Source organism: Styela clava, chromosome 7, assembly GCF_964204865.1.
Source record: "Styela clava chromosome 7, kaStyClav1.hap1.2, whole genome shotgun sequence".
Taxonomy (NCBI): Eukaryota; Metazoa; Chordata; class Ascidiacea; order Stolidobranchia; family Styelidae; genus Styela; species Styela clava.
In genome coordinates, this window is record NC_135256.1 from 15,456,037 (window position 1) to 15,477,567 (window position 21,531).

A 21,531-nucleotide genomic window follows, 5' to 3' on the forward strand; every position below is an offset into this window, starting at 1 on the left:
CGATAACTAGAGGTTATACTTGGATATCTTTTCCACTAATTCAAAGGTTTTAATGGTGTAATGCTAAATGTATACCGAAAAAGTTGTTTAGAAAGAAAATTTATCGAATATTACGAACATTTAAAATTTCGTATAAGATAAATATATAAATAAAATTAAATAATACTGCAAATAAGATGAAAACAAGGTAGGAAAATCAAAATTGGCTTATCAAATTTTTGCTGCCCGTTTTATATTTATATATTTCTAAAGTATATATACGCTATTCAGTGATATATCATTGAATCGAACTTAACGCAGAACACGTTTCAAGTTCGATATTGTTCACACAAATGGTTTTCCCACAAACAGTCCACTTTTTTGCTAAACGCCACTCACTGGCTACAATATGGGCATTAGTCAATATGTAACTTTACCTAGTAATATGAGTTTAGTTACTGCTATGTTTTTTAATTATGTGGTGTTACATTTTATGTTTGAATTTGCTGTGGGCCATACATAAAAGTAAGAAAGCAATGCTATACTGTATGCGTGTAATCAAAGCTTTATAACGGTTGACAGATAAGCGGGTATTCGAGCGCAGCCGAGGTGATATGCCAAACATTTCTACATTTGTATTTCACGGATTACTGGCAACCATGTTTATTAGAATCTGCACGAACGAATTAGTCTCAGTTATTTCATTATTGGTATTAAAAAATAAATTGGTCAGCATTCCTACAACAGAATAGAGAATCCTCAAAATGTTGAATTTGAGTTTTAAAGTTATAATAAAACATTTGAATGCTCTTTCTGTTTGTGTAGTCATCATAAGAAATTATAAAATTCCTGAAAAAAACATGTGATTTCAGTCAGAGTGCACAGTGAAACGAGGTTTTTGAATAACCTTGCAAAATACGTTCCCATTTGGGCCTGAAACACACTTTTTCGATCCAAATTTTAGCGACCTATTTTGATCAAATTAATCGCAGGCCCGCACTAAAAAATATGTGTGATTTTAGTGCCGATGGATGATTTTTTTATTCTATTCAACAAATGAAACTAATTGGGCGTTCCCTTGTATTCGCCCATCAGATAATTATTTTGAGATTGGTTAGGGTTTCAAGCTTGCTTATAATTTTATAAATTCGGTATTAGAAAACTAGTATCTTGATAAACAACTCATTTCCCTTAATTAAACGCCATTAAATATACTGGATATTTTTTTTAAATATGACTATATTTTTAAATTTTTAATATTAATTATTTCAGATCAGGCCCACAATCGTGGTATAGTCACAGACAGACGGTCTAAGCCGTTCTGGTAGATTCGGTCACGTACACAGGATACAACATTGACATAAAACACCTGGGATCACAAATACCGACGAAAACAAATTAACACATTAACCCCTTTGAAGATAGCCAGGGATTGAAGAAAAGGGGGTTAACTCGCTTTTTGTTGGCCTTCCTATCGTATTTTTATCAGAGTAACAAAATCGATAAAGACCGTTTAACAAGCACCGGGCCAAGTAAAGGTCGCTAAATGAATCCCCTATTGGTTTAGTGTATTGTCACAGCCTGAACATAGAAGAAACAAGCATTGTTTGTAAACTGGAGTAATACAACCTATGATAATCAAGCTTTTATTCGTCATTGCTTTATCTGGCCGTACAAAAAAAAAATTAATTTTTTTTTAAAAAAACCACGCCCATAATTCTGAGTAGAAGACAACGTGGGCGTGGCCAATGATACTATTCAATATACTAACTTTGAGAAGTGGTAAATATATACATATAGACGAGTTCGAGTTAATATATATAGTATACCAATGTTATTATATTTTGTTTGCAAGAATGACAAATTCATCTATACGGTTGACCCGTGACGAACCGACAAACAAAAGCAGTATAAATTTAATTTGATCTCATCTGTCAATGATGAGAAATGATCGCAAATCAAATCACTGCTGATGAAAAGTTGGAAGACAATACATCAAAGGTTGTTACTTTAACCGCAACTAGTATGTATTGAATAGTTAATATATGGAAATATTTGGCTTCGCACAACAAACTAATGTTATGATCAAATTAAAATGAGTGAGTTTTTCCTTCAAAATCAAATTTACGTTTTATGGTTAAAGGTATCTTTTACAATATTTTCGTGAAAATCGCTCGTTCTCTCGCTCTTTAAAAATACGTTGTTTACTATTTCGTGAGTGGTTGGAATAAAAAGGATGAGGCATGTGAGGCTTCAATTTATGACTTAGGTATTTTTTTTTCAACCTTATCGTGAAAGCGATGAGAGATTCTACCAGACTTTCTCATAGTAAAACATGGACAAATGGTAAGAAGCAAACAATATCGTTTGTTTGTTTTCTGTTGTAGGTAATCATTACTATTATAAGGTTACAAAATTTATTGATATCTATATTTATTTGACATCGCGTCTGGTCTCTAAAAAATTTTGTCTTCAGTATTTTAAGTTGAATGAAATGAAAGACAAGAGAATTATGTCAATGTCTAGATCTAGATGAAGATAGGTTTTCGAATTGTATAATATATATGAAAAATCAGGATTCACAAGTGATAAACTTTACACTGTTTAGTATTTTTTCATCATAATGGCGATAACATCAAAATCGTACATGTGGTATAGATGAAATAAACAAGAAATACTGTTAACTTGAGCTAAAATGATTAGATAAGTAAAATACCTGTCTTATCAGTGATGCGTATGTGTATGGAGGTCGGACATCAGCATTTTTATAAAATTCTTGATTTTGACTTAGTTCTGAACAAAATAAAAAAAATGATAGTAAGTAACAAAAAAAAAAAAAAATTTAATGCCATGCGCAGTAAAAAATTTGTAAAACGTTACAATCGAATACTAAAAATTAGGAATAAGTATAATATGATAAAATATGTTGAAAGAAATTATACGGCAATTGGGACCACATTTTTTTGATGCAATTCTTCCAGAATATGCCTACGAAATTTGAGGTGGGGGTGAAGTGGGATGGATGGGACTTAAAACAGAGATTGCAATCTGCAATACCAAAACTGTCGAGTCCAACTTTTCAACCCTCGTGCCATAGCTGTATTCTCTCTCAGTCCGCCGTACAGCAAACTAAACGAGTTTTGCAACATTTTAATTAATTTTACAAATTAAAGTTGGGGAGTCGATATCAATATCACCTTCAGTGACGTCACAACATCATTTTTAATTTAGTTTATGTAGCACAAATAGTTTTTTCCAGCGAATCGAATTTTTATCGACCGGTCGGTCTTTCGTTCTACGAAAGCGTTATTTCTTCATCAAAAAGCATCAAGATTTTTTATATAAACATTTCTTTTTATTATTGCGCACCGATTTTCGCGCCCCGTGATCCGTGCTCTGACAAGCATGCTTTTTGCATCAACGGATATTTGTTTATGCTCGTGTATTCGCATGGGATTTGAAAAAGTGCAAAAATGCTGATTTTATATATCTCATCAAAAACACATAATATTGCGCATTTGTTTGGAAAAATGCCGAGCTGAGATAAACCAAAATAACTAGTTAAGTAACTTAAACCTTAAGATCGTGGATAAATCGGACATAAACACAAAAAACATCGCCTTATTTCTTTCTAAGTACTAATTTTCACAAAATTATCTCCGATTTATCATTGGCAATATATGATCCGTATATACGTAATCTCTCTATGAGTATAGAAAAGTATAACGCGCGCTTTCGCGTGCACAGACATAAATTTCGCGGGCGTTAAGACCTATGTATTATTCATTCTTGACAACAGGCGATGCATGCAATATTTATGCGGAAATGCATCGAAGAAAACAACATTTTATCATAAACAACATATATAAATAACGCAAAAGAAGTTAAATATTGAGAATAAATAAATAAATAAAACAAAAAGTAGGGTTGAAAATGCAAATTCGAATGACGTAAGTTTCTGTAATGCATTTGTCACAAATGTTACGGATGACGAGATACTAAAATAATTGAAGGAAAAGTAAACGGTACATTTTTATTCGAATTACCATTTGAAAATGAATACAAATATATTATCAGATATATGGATTCGCGAAAAAATAATTATTTGAACCATACTATTGAATGGACAAACTTTATTGTTGCAAATTGATCAACCTTGAATGTAAAAATTACATTTATAATCGGATAGAAACGTATTTTGGATACTTCAGATAATTCGAATATATATATATATGGGCAGGTCATGGGCAGGTATGTTCTATTGCTTCCAGGACAGTGTTGAAGTAAAGCATTTCAAGTTCCGTGCCCAACGACACTGTCCAACGTATATATATTAATTGTACATCTTCAATAATGTCAAATATGTCATTTTTTGTGTTCTGTGTGCAGTGTTGTTAACTTCATTGCAAGGACTCGCATTCTGAGTTACGAAATACATGAAAAATCGTCTTAAAATCTTCACATATGTTTTTGGTCAAGCAGAATAGAACAGAATCGATGTGACAAACGGCGTGAAATTGATGATGGCGAGTATATATAAATGAATATTATATATGTTGTTATTTGTCATCATCGAGACGATGCCAGAAACTGTAAAAATGCGACTAATCTGAATCAAATCATGAATAAAAATGATCTTAAAAATTCATGCTCGCGTACGCAAATTCTACTAAAGAAAACTGTTCGAAGGTATAGCTTTAATTGTTTCAGAATTTTTTTTTGCGAGCAACTATGAGGATATATTTTCAAACTATATATTTAATTAACAAATTATTCAACCTTCCATTTGCTTTGCTTTAATTTTGAATAATATATCTAGCGCAAAATCTTGATAACTAATTCGAAATGTTTCGAAGGCGATAAGATAGTGAAATTAATTGATTCGTCAGGCGTATTTTGCATTTTCCCTATACACATAGAATACGCATTTTTTCTCATCTAACACATAAACAATTATGCTTGTAATATTTATGAATAAACCCCGATACGATCACAAATCAAGTTCGAAAATCTCGTTTATTCGCTTCCCCATACTTGATATGCTTTTAAATTAATAAAAGAAGTGCGTGTTGAAATAGGAATAAAAAAATTAGCACGAAAATTTGCCAGCTGGTTGTATGCAAAATGAGCGAGTGGATTTTTGCACTAAGATGCAACCGCAACTAAATAAAGTGTAAATAAAGGCGTAAAATCCGCCACATCGGTTCAGGGAAGCAAAAACATTAAAACGGCCGTTTAATGGGATGCTCATGCATAATTGAAAGCTGTCGACAGGAAATAAGAGAGTAAACGAGAAATATGGGTTCAACAGGCCTGATTTACAGCGTTTTTACCGAGAAAAGACCTGCGCTGGATGGATTTCAATAAGCATTAATCAGATCTGCCGACTTATTGCAATGAACAGTAGACCACAAAGTTTACAAATCCGAAAACATAAGAGATTATATCCAAAATAGAATTATTCCAGAAGTCAAGTTTAAAAAAAACTGTAGATTGGATTAATGTTGAAAAAAATTTCAATCTGATATTTCGCTATTATCACAATTAAGACGCTTCTTGTAGGAGCTTGCGTTCTCAAATCAAAAGACAGAATATTTCTGACACAGTCACACAGCACAAAAATATCATTTTCCCGATCGCATTGAACTTGACGAGCTCTAAGCTTTGCTAACGGGTTGCCACAATACAGATTAAGTAAATTATTAGGCATTTCAGTATTAACCACAGTTTTATATTGGGGTGAGATCTCTCTCTTGTGCCATTTAGTTTGCTTTTTTGGTATTGATATTGGAAGGGTCTTGATAAGAAACATAGATGGGCTGATATAATAAATACCTGCAGAAATTGGGATAGCATTAGAATGTCTTCTTCTTGTAGACTGCACCATTGCAGATGGATCTCTTCCACTGAGGTTATTCACAGACCCACCTGTTGAAAAATGCGATGCCATGCTCGGAGGAGAGTGCGAGAGAGAGTTCGATAACATGGATGACGAAAATCCGTTTGGACTAGCTGGAAGGCTGAGACTGGATCCGGCCCCGCCCAGAACACTTCCAGCCATGGAATTGAACATTGGACCCATGATATGAGCTCCCGGCTGCGTCTAGATAAAAAAAAACGTGTAAAGAAGGATGTGTATACGGGACTGTGAAGGTTTAAATTATCAGTATATAATATATATTTCAAATTGGGGATGGAGATATGGTACCAATCGTTATTTGAATGACCCTATTCCTTCTATGTGACATATTGGTTTGTTTCATATAGATAGAGATAGTGTGCTGGATTTTCCGGGCAAGCTACACAAGACGTGAACTGCAAATGAAATGCAAATACTATAGATAAATATGACAATATCTATGTACTGCTTGAAAACAAAAAAGTGAGCTTTTCAATCAGGTAAGGTCCACCTACATTGTAGGCACTATAGTACAATTTTAGTAAGGTGGTGAACCACAGGACGGAACTGGCCTCGAAACAAAGATAAAAACAGTCAAAAGACTCCATAAATATTTAGAAGACACTAAAACGAACTGAAACAAAGAAATGTTTTCGAAAACAAAAAACATAATTAATTGTCAGCTATTTGAAAGTTACTCATTTTTTGCTGACATTTCATCAAAATACTTGACCATCGTTGACAATAATACACCGCATATGCAAAGGCAATATTTGGCCCAATGGTAAATCTAACATAATAAATTTATAAAAATTAATCTCAACTACGATCACGGAAGTTCTATTCAATTTTTATTTCACACTTTACAGTAATTACGATGGAGTCATACACTATGAAAATTATCGTTAATTCAACTAAAATTTGCGAGATCATTGATTCGAATTCCCTACAACACCAAATGCCACCAAAACGTTTGCTCAAGGGCGGTTTTAAGCTCCTGTAACAGCAATCTTGAAAGACTTCAAAATTCAAGTTGATGCAATGAATTTTCATTACAGTGTAGGTGTACTACTTGACGACAAGTGTTGTTATTAATATGTTGTTGAAATATCACCAGGTACACAATAAATAAGACTTTGGTGACGTCATTGTTTTAACTCCCATACAAGACACTTCAGCCTGAAGTGTTTGCGTGAACTAACATATATTCTGCCATGCGTGACTGACGGTAAATCAATAGAGTTATTAGTGGTTCATACTTGATTATGTACAAAAGTCTAACGCGCATTTAGCCACTATGAATATTGAAGTACAAAACAAGTTGATTTTAATGCTGATTTTTAACAGTGTGGTACAAAATGCGAATGTCATTGTTTTTGTTTGTACGCACAAGCATTTGTTGCGTTAGGTACACTTGAAAAGGCGAAGTCCTGAAACTCTGAATTTCAAGTAGCTTAATTTTACAAAATTTTCATGTTTGAGTTGCTTTCAGCACCCACAAAAACCTTATGGAATTTTTATATTGTGCACACGACACAGAACAAAGGCGTTTACACGCCCATTCGACAGAAGTCAAACACTCAGTCATCGTTACCTGTTAACTTTCCGTTTCAAACAAAATATCAGTATTCACAGAAATAAATTATCATACCATCAGTCAATCGTATGTCCCATTATCAGTTATTGCCAAATTTACATCAGTCTTATAGGTCAAATTAATTATTAATATTCTGCTATTATTATTAGCCCTGTTTGATAATAACGCATGGAGTATGCTTACAAGTCAAATTCCAAGGGTCTCCAATCACTTTAACCCTCATATATGTACAATTGCCTTGTGGTTAAAGCGTTGGAGAAAAACTGTTCGGGGTAAAAAATATAATCTAAAATTATAAAGTTGACCGACGAAATTCTACTACGAACTGGAATAGCTACCGGGCGAGGATATAGACCATGGTTCGTCTCATGATTAAGGTTGACTTTTCAATTTTTTATCCTAGAAATAAATAGAAATCATATCTCAAGTCCTATTTAACAATCAAAATCGGCTTGGCAGTTACATTTTGCAACTTACTTGGTTTAATATCACTCATTTCAAAACTATTTTTCAAAAGGTTTTATAACTAACTTCATGGTACTCAAACCAGAATGACAAATTTAGTTTCATATGTTTTGAAAAGAAAGAGTTAATATATCATGTCGAGTTACTAATGCTCTCGCACCTGCGTTTGGATAGAAAAGGGCTTTTGTTGATTCCTAGTTTACAAACAAATCGAAGTTAAGGCGGCTTTTATTCCTCGAAATTCACGACGGGCGGCGACAATTCACCCCCGTGGATTATCGCGTCTTGTTTGTATTACATTTACGGGTTTGTAGATATTTTATGCTCTTTTCGTACTTTTTTGTTACAACGTAGATTCTATACGTCTAATGGATTGGCCATATGGGAATTTTGACTCTGAACACCATGCAATTCTGTTCAAATTGGGCAATTTGTCATCGACTAAAATTTGTTGGCTAGAAGTATCAGGATAGATATATTTTTCAAATCATTTAAAGTACAAAGTATTGTATTATATTGGCAGTACACATCTTATAGAACTTTTTCAAAATCATACCCGCTGCTTATATAGCAATCTAATAGTCCTCCACCTTGAACGGCATTGAAATGGACGATAGGGACCATTCCTATTGCTTACTATAGAATATAAGATGCTAAAGTAGCATCTTAGCCAAAAGTTTTTTTACCGATTTCGACAATGATTTTACGGCAAGGGTGGATTTTTTAAAATCTGGGTTTCGCATATGTGTGAATTAATAGGCAGATTTACAGTTTCTCGTGATTCCATATTAACTTGGCACCATTTTCCCTTAAACTACCTAGATCAGGCTTTCGGATTATAGAAATTTCAATCTAAACTGCTTGGCCAAAGACAATTTCTTCAACTAATTTTCAAGTTCGATTTAATCGATTGCTGAACGCAGCACAAAAGCGACAAAGCGAGGTGAAATGTTGATGCAGCTTTTCATTATTTGCGAGGTCAAGTCGAAAGGGCTTCAAGAACGTTGAGAAGTCTTTGTTTCGGTTAGAAGAGCTTGTGCGAAGAAACAAAAGGTTTCGTAATAGATTTGTAAATCGTAAATGAAAAACAAACTCAAGTATCAGCAAAGTGTTCCCACACAAAATATGGAACAAACTACTTAAAATACATAAGTTGATGAATAGCACGTTTGCAAAACAGTTTTCAATTAAATACTGAATAGTACTGATAGCATATCTGATTCTAACCTAGGAGATTGAACAAGCCATTTTGAACCTTCTTTTTAGGTTGAAATATCCAGAAACTGCAATAACAGCACGAATCTGGTTCCCTCGAAAATTATCACCCACTCATATTCCAACTTCTTATATACATCTCGTTTCTGTTCTAGAAATTTGTAAGGAAATGAGCGCATTCGCGATTAAATTATTCGAATGGACAATGGGCCATGTCTGCATAGGATTCAATGGTGAGTTCTGCATAAGCCATTTCTAAGGGCATGACAATCGGAGAAAACGTTTTACAGTGTGTTTTACTGCATGTTTGGGATATTGCCACACAGTGTTGAGTTAAGACGATTAACTCTTCACATATTGTACTCAGTATCAAATTTCCTGCATCAAGGTACCCGTAATACTTTATATAATTTACACAATATAAACAGTTTTCAATTCTTTTTAAAATAGTATCTCCGGGAGCATATTACTGGATGATGCTTGTGGAGAGTGATGATTTGAGGACATCTTATAGAAAAATCCATAAGGGAACACCTTTCGCAATAAACAAAAATCCAGAAGTCGGTGACAGCGATGTTTAAAACGAATCGTTGTTGTTCGGAGCTCAATCTTAAGTGTGCTCGAACGGACGCTCAAAGTTGTCGAGTGGTTTCAGAAATTTCAAACTTGTTTAGAAGTTAATCATCCAAAGTAATTTTTGTTGTTTGCAGTGTCTAAGAAGTTTTGAGTTGATTGACTATGGTGCTTTGGCAAGGAAAAAGCTTTAGTTATGCGTTCATTTTGAGACACGACCTGGGCGCAATTTTACATTCTAAGTTGGGACGAACTACTTGAGACGAACAAGACAAACAAACACACACTTCTTGAAGACTTGAACAACAATACACGCCGAACTTGAGAAGTTTCTTTAAAATAAAGACTCGGCCGGGTATGTAATGGTAAATTCGATAAGTGTGTTCCTCGCTGATGAACTTTGTATTTCTATGTTTAATTACAATATACCACACGACGTTCCAACATGATGTGGCAAGACCGTATTAATAAAGGATAGCGGGATACCGTGTAAATACGGAGCGAAATTTAGAGAAATATATCTACATTTAAACAGAAGCATAGATCGAACATTTAGAACAGTTGTGGAATCAAAATTGAATGCCCTTTTCGCAACATTCACAATTCGACTGTGTGCATTCATACTATTGTGTCTTCCATCCCTGCTAATTACATTCATCTTACCAATGCGTGAGATACGGACATCAAATGATGATCAGGTACCAGTAACGTAGGTCGAGTTAAATGATCGTTCAATCTAGAAATATCGTCAGAATCCTGGCTATTTCTTCCCGGGTTATCTTGTGTTTGTTGCTGTTGTTGCTCTCTAATGTCTTCCATGTTATGTAGATGAGACATCATTGCATTCAAACGTTCTCGTTCTTTGTTTAACTGAATAAAATGATTGAATATATTTTATAGTTTTGTTATTCATGAATTGCTTTTGCATAGATATACTTGAATATGGGGACGAACTTACCCAGAATTAAACAAAACTGTCTCAAAAGTACTAAAAATAATTTGGCGGGCGTAATGGTCTTGTGGCTAAAATATTGAACTGTGTTAGCGTTGAAGATTGAAAACATCTGGTTCAAACCTCATCGCCCTGGGTGTAATAAATTGGTAGGCAAGGGCGTATAGGATATGCCCCTATTTTACAAAAAATAGTACTCCCTTAGCTAACATAGTTGTTCCTAAATAGTGGCTCCTTACATTAACTGCTAGTGCAGAGCCTTGTTCGGAGATAAGGTATGTTAAAACCATATAAAAAAGAAAAACTAGATGAATGTGAATGGATAGGACAAATAAAATACACCGATTTTCGAAAGCATAGGATCATTTCCTATTTTGGTTTTCTATACAGAACTTTCTATTTCAGATAATCTTGTTTCTTGATATTCAAATTTCCACAGACAAACTTTTTAAAACTTCATTTACACTAGTGTTTTTCTGTCAATTAAATCCTCTTATCCCAAACGCGATGTATCGACAAACCACATGTGCGTGGACAAATAAATATTGCAAGCAAACATACCGGTGATTCAACTTTGTAGCTTACTTAAAATAAATATCTGTTTCTTATTTGTTATTGTGAACGTCACAACAAACCACGAATTTACGCATTTTCCACAATAATCATGCGAATCGAAATGCGAACAAACAATTATTGACGCAATTTACAAAGACGGTGACATTCACACAACGATCGCTGCTTCGGAAAACCTTAGTTTATCAAATTGAAAGGCAATGCGTTGCTATAATTTATTATTACAGATAAATCAAACTACATTGAATACAGTGCTGTATATGCGTTACATTCAAGAAGGAATTACAAGATATTGAACTAGATCATTTTTCCTAAAACTACAAAATAACATCTTTTCATTCATCGTACTCTGGTCCCGGGCGATCCTATGGTCATATTTTGAAATAAAACGGCCTAAATTAATGAACTGCCGTTCCGAACAATTCGAGTTTAGTTAAAATCATTGGTAATTGCAACATATGATAATTTTTTTCATTTTCTTCATTCTGCTCTCAGAACAATACTCTGAGCAAGCAGTCACTGCCCATTTCATTCCTTTTTTTATAAGGTTTCCATTTTAATCCATTCAAATTGTTTTCTAACTGAAACATAGCAGGCATTGGTGGCAACATTTTGCTATAAAATTCATTGTAGCTATCCCAGGTTAGTTTAAATAAACGTATGCACACACGTATCATTGAGTCAAAACCATCGTTTTGGTAAAGGCTCTTTGGCGGAGTACATTTTATGAGTAAACACAAGTAACAGGTCTTAAGTTTTTGTAAATGTAATCATTGTTGGTTTTTCACTCAATCAAGATTTTCGACGAAGATCAACACAAAAGAAGTCGCTATGTCTTTTGTTGTTGAAAATTCAATTCAAACGAATTCAATATATTAACATATTATGATATTTTAATATATTTTTTTTTGATTTTTGGGCAACAATATATTATTATTTGGGCGTGTTTCGTTATCATCGATCGTTGAAAGCGGAAAACATAATTTCATCTTTTGTTCGAACGAAGATGCACACACACGATTTTGCTTTCACGTTTTTAGTCACAAAAGAATCGGACGCAGACGATTTGTTCTGTGTTTGTTTGTTGGTCGTCAATATTTAACATCGGACAAATCAAAGACCGATCGACATTATGCTTTTATTTTCTGATTGAAAAATGATAATGTGGTGGTACTGTGTTTGATGAAAGACTTTGTTAATCTTTTAGAAAGAAGGATAAAATCATCTGAATCCACCGAAAACCTGTTGGCTGTGTATTCCTCACATTAGGCACTCCGCTATAACCTCAAAATATCTTTCCATAGAACTGGGCAGTAAACCAACTGTGTACTTATAGGTATGGATAATGAATAGGCCAACGAATTGTTTGAAATGACATTGCATATATTATTAGACATGAAGTATTTTTGTTCGTATTACAATCGGTACACACCTACATAAGACATCAATTTGGCTGATATTGCTGTAGTCATTTGGCCCTTGTGTGTGCCCTTATATTCGAACACCACTCTCTTGTTACTTATAAAAATTTTTTACACTGTATGGTGGCAAAGTTTTCGGTACTTCCGTATAGTGTGTGTACCAGGTTGGGGTTAGGCCACAATTTATTCCGATTTTCCTTATTTTAGTTCTATTACGAGTTCGGGGACTGTCTGTGTTAGCCAAGTGGATATACCCCCTACCCATAGGTTATTTCAGTCCCTTTAGCCTACTTGATGTAAAGTAGGCGAACAAAATTAGTTACCTCCATATTGGTACACATACTTCTAGAACGCCAAATTTTTAACGAGCATTGATGTCTAATTGAAGATCAATTAACGTAGTTTTTAGGTAATTTTACTTGGGCGAAATCTGAAGATTAAACGAGATATAGCAATCATAATAAACCAACAAAGTACTCAATTCTGTCAGAAAGAACGATGTCCGTATACAATCTTTCGAAATTTGATATGATCATAGGCGTAAACTGTGTTTATGGTTTATGTCGACCCACAAACAACCAGCAAAATAATCCCACGCAGATTAACATGAATTTTTTACTAACCCTCTCAATACATTTTAGCATCTACAACTTTGCATCTAAAGCATGTTAAATATATTTTACTGGTTTATATATATCTAACAATCTAATATCATATCCATTGGGAATGTCCGAGGAATTTTGACTATACAAATTTACTTGTTCTATTCTAAAAATTTAAAATTTTTAAAGTGAAATTTTTTTTGACGCCATTTAAATTTTACAAATCAAAATTTGCATGTATCATCATTCAACATCAAAATATCTCCATTTGAAATAAGGGAAAACTTCACACCTTTGCTCCAAACAAGGCTCAGTACAAGCCTCCACTAATAACTGGTTAGCTACTACTTTTGGGAGTTTCAGAATTGAAACCGAAATTGGACTACTTGTATATGTATGTACGTGCACAAATTGTCATCATCGAACATGACGGTCCCTCAAATGCCAATGCCATCATTGTGTATCCAAATATTAAAAAAAGTATTCACGAATTCATAATTTGTTTCAACATTTTTCTTTAGGGACTATTCTTTTTCTGTACGTACATGGGTTAACCACTGCTCTGCGTGGAACTATAATTTATACTCAAGCTTTTGAGCGAGTTGATTCTATCTAATACGGCGTAAAGGTTTCGGTATAATTCTGCGTACATCTTTGACGTTTATTTATTTATTTATTTGCGATTTCCCGCGAAAAGACTGAACGCAGATTTGATTGTTTAGCGTTGTTTAACTGTTTATGGTTTTTGTTTACGAATCTGCCATATTATTCAATGTACTTCGACTCTAAATAGGTGACAGATTGGTAGCAGACAATGTGATGTTTTGAATAAAATGTGACACAAATTCAAGTATGGACGAAGGTTGGAGCGCGCTTTTTAAGACACATTTTATCATTGGTACATGGTTGGTATGAGTCATATGTTTAAAACTCGAGACGTCATCTTGAATTGACCGTATTTTACTATAAAGTTGACTGTAAAGCACTGGTATAATGAAATTTTAATTCAAATTAATACCCAGAGCAAAATTTAGATGAAATTCTAAAGGAGTATTTAAATTTGCTTCGTGACTATATCGCATGCGTAGGTAGATAAATTCGTTTATTGGAAAGAATAGTTACTCGTAAATTAGAGGATCTTAGATTTTTTTACTTTTTCCAAGTATACTAATATTTTTACTACTTTTCTGTTATATTAATTAATAACTGATCAGTGAAATTACTATTCATTAGTAAACTATTAACAAACAAGCACCCTGATTGGCTCAGCTAAGCAAGTTACGTGATTTCAATAAAATACTCTTGTAGAAAGTAAAATTCAACGAAAAATTAGTAAAAATTTACTAGAAAAATTAGTATATTTACTAATTTTTTAACAGTGTAGTAGTTAAACATAAGATTTGTAAAATGCGCGTGTAACCACAATGATCAAATTCGGTTACACACTCATAAAGTGATCGGACCTCCTGAAGTATGCGAACTAGGATGGCGCACAACCTGAACTCAGGTTGTGTACCAGGTTAGGGTTCAGGTTGTGCGACATCTTGGTGTGCATACTTCAGGAGTACCAAGTGATCGAATAAACGCATTACTATAAGATTAAAAAAAAAAGATATTTCGCGTATGTCCAACTGCCTGTTACGTATGATAGGAGGCAAATTGCATAACAGCTCTATATTAGCAATCCGTGGCTGCTTGCCCAAAAGCCTCATTCGGAGAAAATTGGCAAAACATTTCATAATATCACTCTCCCAAACAAGTGAACATAATATAACTAAAACGTTATAGATTTCCATATCGTAATCTCATATTTTACTCCGTTCGTATCTTCCACATTCACTGTCATGTTTATTGTCAACATTCAACGAATTGAACTGATATACATACAATTTAGTCTCTTACTACGCCATGCAAATCAGAATAATATGAAAACACCACTAACCTGTTTTTCTAATTGTTCTACGACTTGCATCTGAACTCTGCATTGCGCTGTACTTTTATCATCGAGTCTGTGATCTTGATTTAAATGCCTGTAATAAATCAAAATTCGAATTTGCCACCAAGAAATAGTGAATCAACAAGGGTGTAAAAAATGGTATATGAGAGGCTGAGCAGATTCATCAAAATGAATGCTTGTTTTGTTTGCCTTGTTCGGAGTACTTGTGTGAAATACCTGGTGAGGACTATTCAGAAATTGAATTGTAACTGTACGATAGTATGTGTGAGAGATGCATGATTTCATATAAGAAGACAATATGGGTATGAATAATACCAACGGATAAAATTATTTCTTCCATTGCCGTCTGTCATTTGATTCGTAATTGATTTTTGTTTTTCAATTTTTCCGATGATTTTTTTGTCTGCATAACCCGTATTTTTAAATTTTTAGTGAGCAATTATTATTGTTTTCGTTTATTGATTGGGCTACAAAATGAATTTGAACGAGTATCATGCTTATAATATAAACAATAATATTTAAAAACAAACAAACAATGGCACAAAATATCAATAAATATACAAAACTGAATTCGGATCTTAATGACACAATATGGTCATCTGATATATTTTAAAAGGCCGATAGTTCAAAAGCGTTTGAGCTATGTATGATTTATGCTTGGTACATCGTTAATTGATATGTAATAAAATTAACGAAAATACAAATAAAATATGGTTTTGTTGTGATATAAAAGAACAGAAAGGGCAGATCAAAGACAGTGTAAACATTGACCATCTGCCGAAATTCCTTGTTTATTTTCCTAAGGGACGGAAGGTCGGGCAAAGGTGTGAGGTGCCTGCGCAATAATTCGAGAAAAGGCGAGAATTTGCTGCGTTGATTTTGATTAACGCGATCAACAACGTAACGCCAGAATTCTGGACTTTTCTAACCGACAGAGAGCGTGACTTAGTGAGTAAATCCATATGTAAGATTTTATAAAAAGACTGCTCGAAGTTGCAATATATTAAGCTTATAATACCGGTAATTTCCTAAAATATGAATCATTAATTTAAATGAATTATGGCGACTTTCAAGTGGTTATTTATGGGATAGGCCATACATATTACACTTACGATATTGCCGACTTTCCGTCGAAAGTATAAATTAGCGGTAGAGCCACGGAAACGACTTTTAAAATAAAAACAAAGGTCATAAAGCAACTGCAAATAATAATTAGTAGGTTCGTCGTCTGCCAGTCGGATTTAATATTGAACATGAAAGCGTGCTAGCGATCTATCGTGTCACATTACGAGCGATTTTGGTGAAGATAACCCACAATTAAAGCAAGAACATAACGTTTTGTTGTTATTTATTTCGAAACCCACTTGAAGACTAAGCGACTGTCGTCTGTCTCCCAGAGACTGAAACCATGCTTCTGTCGAAAGTAAATGCTGATCAAATGCTCGAATTGGGTGTAACATAAGTATGAAGTGAACACATATTTTAACACCATAATATGCTTATGTCATGTCAATTTTAATCCCGTTTCAGAACTTCGAGAACAACAATTCGGGATTCGAAATGAGATCGCGATTGAATTTTCCTTTGGTGGGATTCGGATCAAAAAGTTATCCATTTCACATGCAACTACTGTTCCAGTTGTCTGTGACGACTTTCAGAGGGTAACAAAATAATACAAACGTCCAGATAGTAAAGAAATGACCTTTAAATATGAATTTCACGTGAACTGAAACTAAATCTGATTTTCGAAATCATAAATACTGTGAAATAATACACTAATTGTGACATTTCCACCTAACTTCTATGCCAATAAAAAGAAAAGGAACTATATTACTTTTTTATGTACGGATATTAAGTTTTCAAAATTACCGTGTTGTGTTTTACACATGCTATCTTTAATAATAACATAGCGACATTTTAATTATAAGAAATTATATTAGTATAGACATGATCAAGCCTGGCTTATAGATATATAATAATTTTCGTGCTTGTATCAAATCTGATCAAAGCTAAATTAAAACAATCAATTAAAAACCCTTACAAGGAATTAGCCCGATTTGGCATCCTTTGATGTCCGCCATAATCGCCAATTTAAAGTGATTATTTACAAGACTCGGTAACAAAATAACTTTTAATTATAATATTGGTGAATAAAGTGGATGTCCTAAACGTGTTTCGTATGTCTTTATGAAGATTTTTTATTTTTATGACATGTTTATATATATACCATGAAAGGAAACATTGATGGTTGTTTAAATTTTTGGTCGCAATTAATTATTTGATAAAAGATTACTGGAGTCATTACCATATAGATTAGGATTTTATACAAGTTGAAAGAAATAGTTACATTATTCTAGCGGCATGTTTCTAGTTTTACCACATGCAAAAATAACTCACCGTCGAAACTCGACTTGATCTGCGCATTCAGTGTCACAGCCAGGCCATTTACAAACACCGTGTGCGTATATACATGCTGTCCCTTGATCCATAGTGCCAGGAGAACTTTCTCGGGAACTTCTAAAATTTTGAATAATTGGTATATAAAATGTGGTAGCAAATGTTCAACTTAACATCATCAAAATATGTGACACATCTTCAGAAAACGAACACAAATTATAAGTGAGAATTTTTTTGCGCGAGCCAGGTCTCTGCAAAAATTCGAAAATGCAGGTTGAAAAATTGAAATAAATCTATAAGTTAATTATCGTTAATGGAATTTGAAAATGTGTGATTCTAAAAAGAAAATTACCCGGAATATTTTATATCGAAGCTTTGAATCCAGAACTTAGGTCCAATCCATATTCAATTCTCGAGTTCTACCAAACATAAAACCTTTGAAACTATTGCTATTTTTACTTTACATACCTCCTGGCAGAATCGCCGTTCCTGTCGATGGGCTTTCTTTCCTCTATAGGAGAGGAAAACATTTTCTCACTTGACTGTGTATCGAAGTGATCAGCAGATCTTGACTTTCCAGATGCAGCCGCCATTACCGCTGCCGCTTGAAATGCAGCACTTTCCGTCATCTGCTTCCAAATTTGCTGCAGTTCCGCTGTGAAATATATAAAACAGCGGTTATACTCGAGAAGTAAAAATTTTTTTACGGTATTTGAATTGAAACTTACGTGACGATAGGGGTGGTAAAGTCCGCCCATGAGCAAGTGCTGCGGCAGCTGCAGCGGCTAAACCCTGCTGCTGTTGTTGCAAAGCCGCGGCTTGCTGCTGCTGTTGATGGTGTTGAGCCTGCATTTGCTGGAGTTGAACAAGCTGCTGAAGGGCTATTTGTTGTTGAAGGGCTTGTTGGTTTTGATCCCCGGAATGCTTGCCCTCGTCGCCGCTATTATTGTTATTATTGTGATCATTTTGGGCGCTTGTAGCAGCTCCCGTACGTTTGCCATGCTGTCGTGTCATCTGAAATATAGAAAAAAAAACTTTTTTGAGCGCGCACTTCGAATTTGACACGAAGAGATTTTACGTGTATATATATATAAATTGAAATGAAATCCAGTACTGTATGACTGTTAAAGATCATAAAAATATAGCTTCATCTCTTCGAAGTGTAAAAATGCTACGTCAATATGTGAGATGAGAGGGACACGGCATTTGGGAGACACCACCATTCGTCCTAATAGTTTGACAAGGTTAGGGCGTGCTACTATTATATAATTAAATCTGAAAAATAAATAAATAAAACAATAATGAACGCCATTTTGTCTCCTGAATATTTCAGATCAACCATTATACACATCTACATTTGGGCATGAAAACCCAAAATACTGTAAGACGGAAAGGAAGACCGCCATTATCAAAACAACACAATCTGTTTACCAAAACACACGCGAATGAAGACGATATATCGGAAACCCACTAGCCAATCACTCGGGCAATTGAACTTCAACTCGAAAACATTTTTGGATACAAATTTATATATAACGAACAACTGTGGTCCCCAGTTAATTCGAACTCCTATAGCTTCTGTTCTAAATTGGGTCTGGCCTATTTTATAAAAATAGAAAAATACTAGTAAAGACCCGCTTTTTTAACATTTTGAATTCACCTTCAAAGAAAACAATAATATTTGTTCTAATTTCCTAGCGCGTTTATCTATCAAAATAAATCAAAATAACGGATATGGTTATATTGAAAGGCTCACATTGCTTAATTTTAGAAGGACTAGGATAGGTAAAAAGTTTACGAGGGAGAATGACAGTATATATGTACATAGAAATAAATTGGGAGCTTATTTAAATATTAGAAATGGAGATATATTTTACTTTTGTCGTTGTCGTATTCCGTTTGTTCGAGAGAGCAAAAAGATAGCTTACGAAATTTGTACGTACATTGGACCCTTAATCCAGCCCCAGAAAAAGGCAACTTCAGTTTTATCCTTGAGCTCCATTGAGTAAGTTTCAGCTATTTTTTAGACAAAATATGTCATTCGACGTTTTTTTTTCGATTAACCTTGTATTGAAACTACGTTTGTTGCAAGTTTTCAAACAAAAAGTAAGTGGACTACGATTCATTTCTCAAATGCATAAAAACAAAAATGCAAAACAACATACACAAGAAAAGGTGATAAAGATCAGAGAGGGCATTTGGAATTGAACTTGAAAACGTGGTTGTCAGAGATACAAATCCAAAAAAGTAAAACAATTTCAACCGCAAAGTAATTACATTTTCTTTGAAGGGTTTGTTGAAATGAGAAAAGAAAATAATTATTTTTGTTAGGAATTGTGAAAATCAAAAAAAAAAAAAACGTAAAAGACAAAGTGACATTTGATTTTGTGAACTTTGACTCTAACAGTCGAAACTAATTAGATAGGAAATGTGAATTTTCGCGCCTGTGATGTTGATTTTCCCAAGTTCAAAAACAGAAAACAATTTGCCCTTTATGTATTGGCGTAATGCACTCCGCCAATTTTATGCCAATAACTCAACGGTCCTCATCGAGTTAGGACCACGCTTGGATGTGATTGAACCCGTGATGTTACCTTAACTTTGTAAAACTTGGCCACATTAGGTAGAGTACTCAAAGTTCTAAGATAGAAAAGATGAAATGTTGATGGCAATGTTTCGGTTTTGCAAAGTCGAACACAGACGAAATACAAATATGACTTCAAACAGGAAACGAAGTTATTGTGTGCGAGTGTCATCCTCGTGTTTGGGGTTTGGATGAAACAGCGCGTAACGAAATACCCAATTTCATTACACAAGTTTGTGACAACTCGAAACGCATGCAAAATGAGCGGTTATTTCAGTACTGTCGTCTGTAAAATAGCTTGGTGTTGCATAGTGATCAAATTTTGATTCCAAGTTCAAAATCAAACATGAAATAATAAATATGGCGCTTTCCTTATAGCGCATTCAAACCCGCATGTGCTTCATCGACTGAATATCTACTTTTTAAAAATGGCGGCGAACTCACACAAGCGCATCGTAATAGACACCTTGAACCCTGTGATTTGTGACGTCAGAAATTGGTTTTGTAAATTAGCATAGCTTTTGCCCTAATTATCACTGGTGCAATCTCATTGTAATGGCGCCGCTAACAAATTGGTTTTTCTTTTTTCCAGTTAGTGTGGTTGTTTACTGATCCGGCGGTCATCATTCACATTTTCTTGTCGTGGTAATGAAGCATGCGTTAACACAATAAGTCTATCAAAGGAGATGAAAAATGCAAATTACAGTACAGCTATAACAGCGGGATATGTTAACCGGTGAAAATACCAGCAAGCTTACTCTGAGTGAAGTTAGTAAACGCAAACACATATGGGCATATGATAAATTTTGACCAGAGCTGCGTTTTGTTCTATACTTATACTTGACACACGGTTTCCAAACCTACACAGAACCTTAAATAAACAGAGACCATGGTTGCGGGCGATAGTGATCACTTTCCCATAGTGTTGAGGTCGTCAGGGTCAAGTTCCTCTTATCTCCGCCTGGTCCAAATTTAATCCATAGCAAATTTCTCAAACATTAGCAGAGACTTGTATGCGCGAAAAGCCGTAAACAAAAACAGACAAAGTAAACAGTTCGGGGCGTCATCAATCGGGCGAGAAACGATCCCCCATGCGGTCCGATAACCCCTCGATGACCCTGATACCAGACAGGGGACATTTTTCACTCTGGCGAACGTCTTAATTATCCGACGTTTTCGGAAAGGTAGTTTGTTTAACATCATTATTCTGTACAAGTTAATGTAAAAGCGTAAATAACTCGTTCGACGGGAAAGGCGATATAAGGGGAAACGTGGGCAGCGGACTAGCAGTGGACAAACGTTTATTAAAATGCATTT

The 21,531-nt window shown here is 34.4% G+C and overlaps 1 protein-coding gene across 2 annotated transcripts in view; it reads right to left on the reverse strand.

The window, feature by feature from the left end:
- The window catches only part of LOC120327565 (uncharacterized), a 39,890-nt gene that overhangs the window by 7,604 nt on the left and 10,755 nt on the right, over positions 1-21,531 (reverse strand). For both annotated transcript variants that reach the window (XM_039393887.2, XM_039393886.2), the window contains 7 exons: positions 18,359-18,644; positions 18,099-18,285; positions 17,631-17,750; positions 15,219-15,306; positions 10,392-10,598; positions 5,815-6,082; positions 2,696-2,772 (listed from right to left, as the gene is read on the reverse strand). In XM_039393887.2, the coding sequence (XP_039249821.2) occupies positions 2,696-2,772; positions 5,815-6,082; positions 10,392-10,598; positions 15,219-15,306; positions 17,631-17,750; positions 18,099-18,285; positions 18,359-18,644 (1,233 nt within the window). The remainder of the gene's footprint in view (positions 1-2,695; positions 2,773-5,814; positions 6,083-10,391; positions 10,599-15,218; positions 15,307-17,630; positions 17,751-18,098; positions 18,286-18,358; positions 18,645-21,531) is intronic.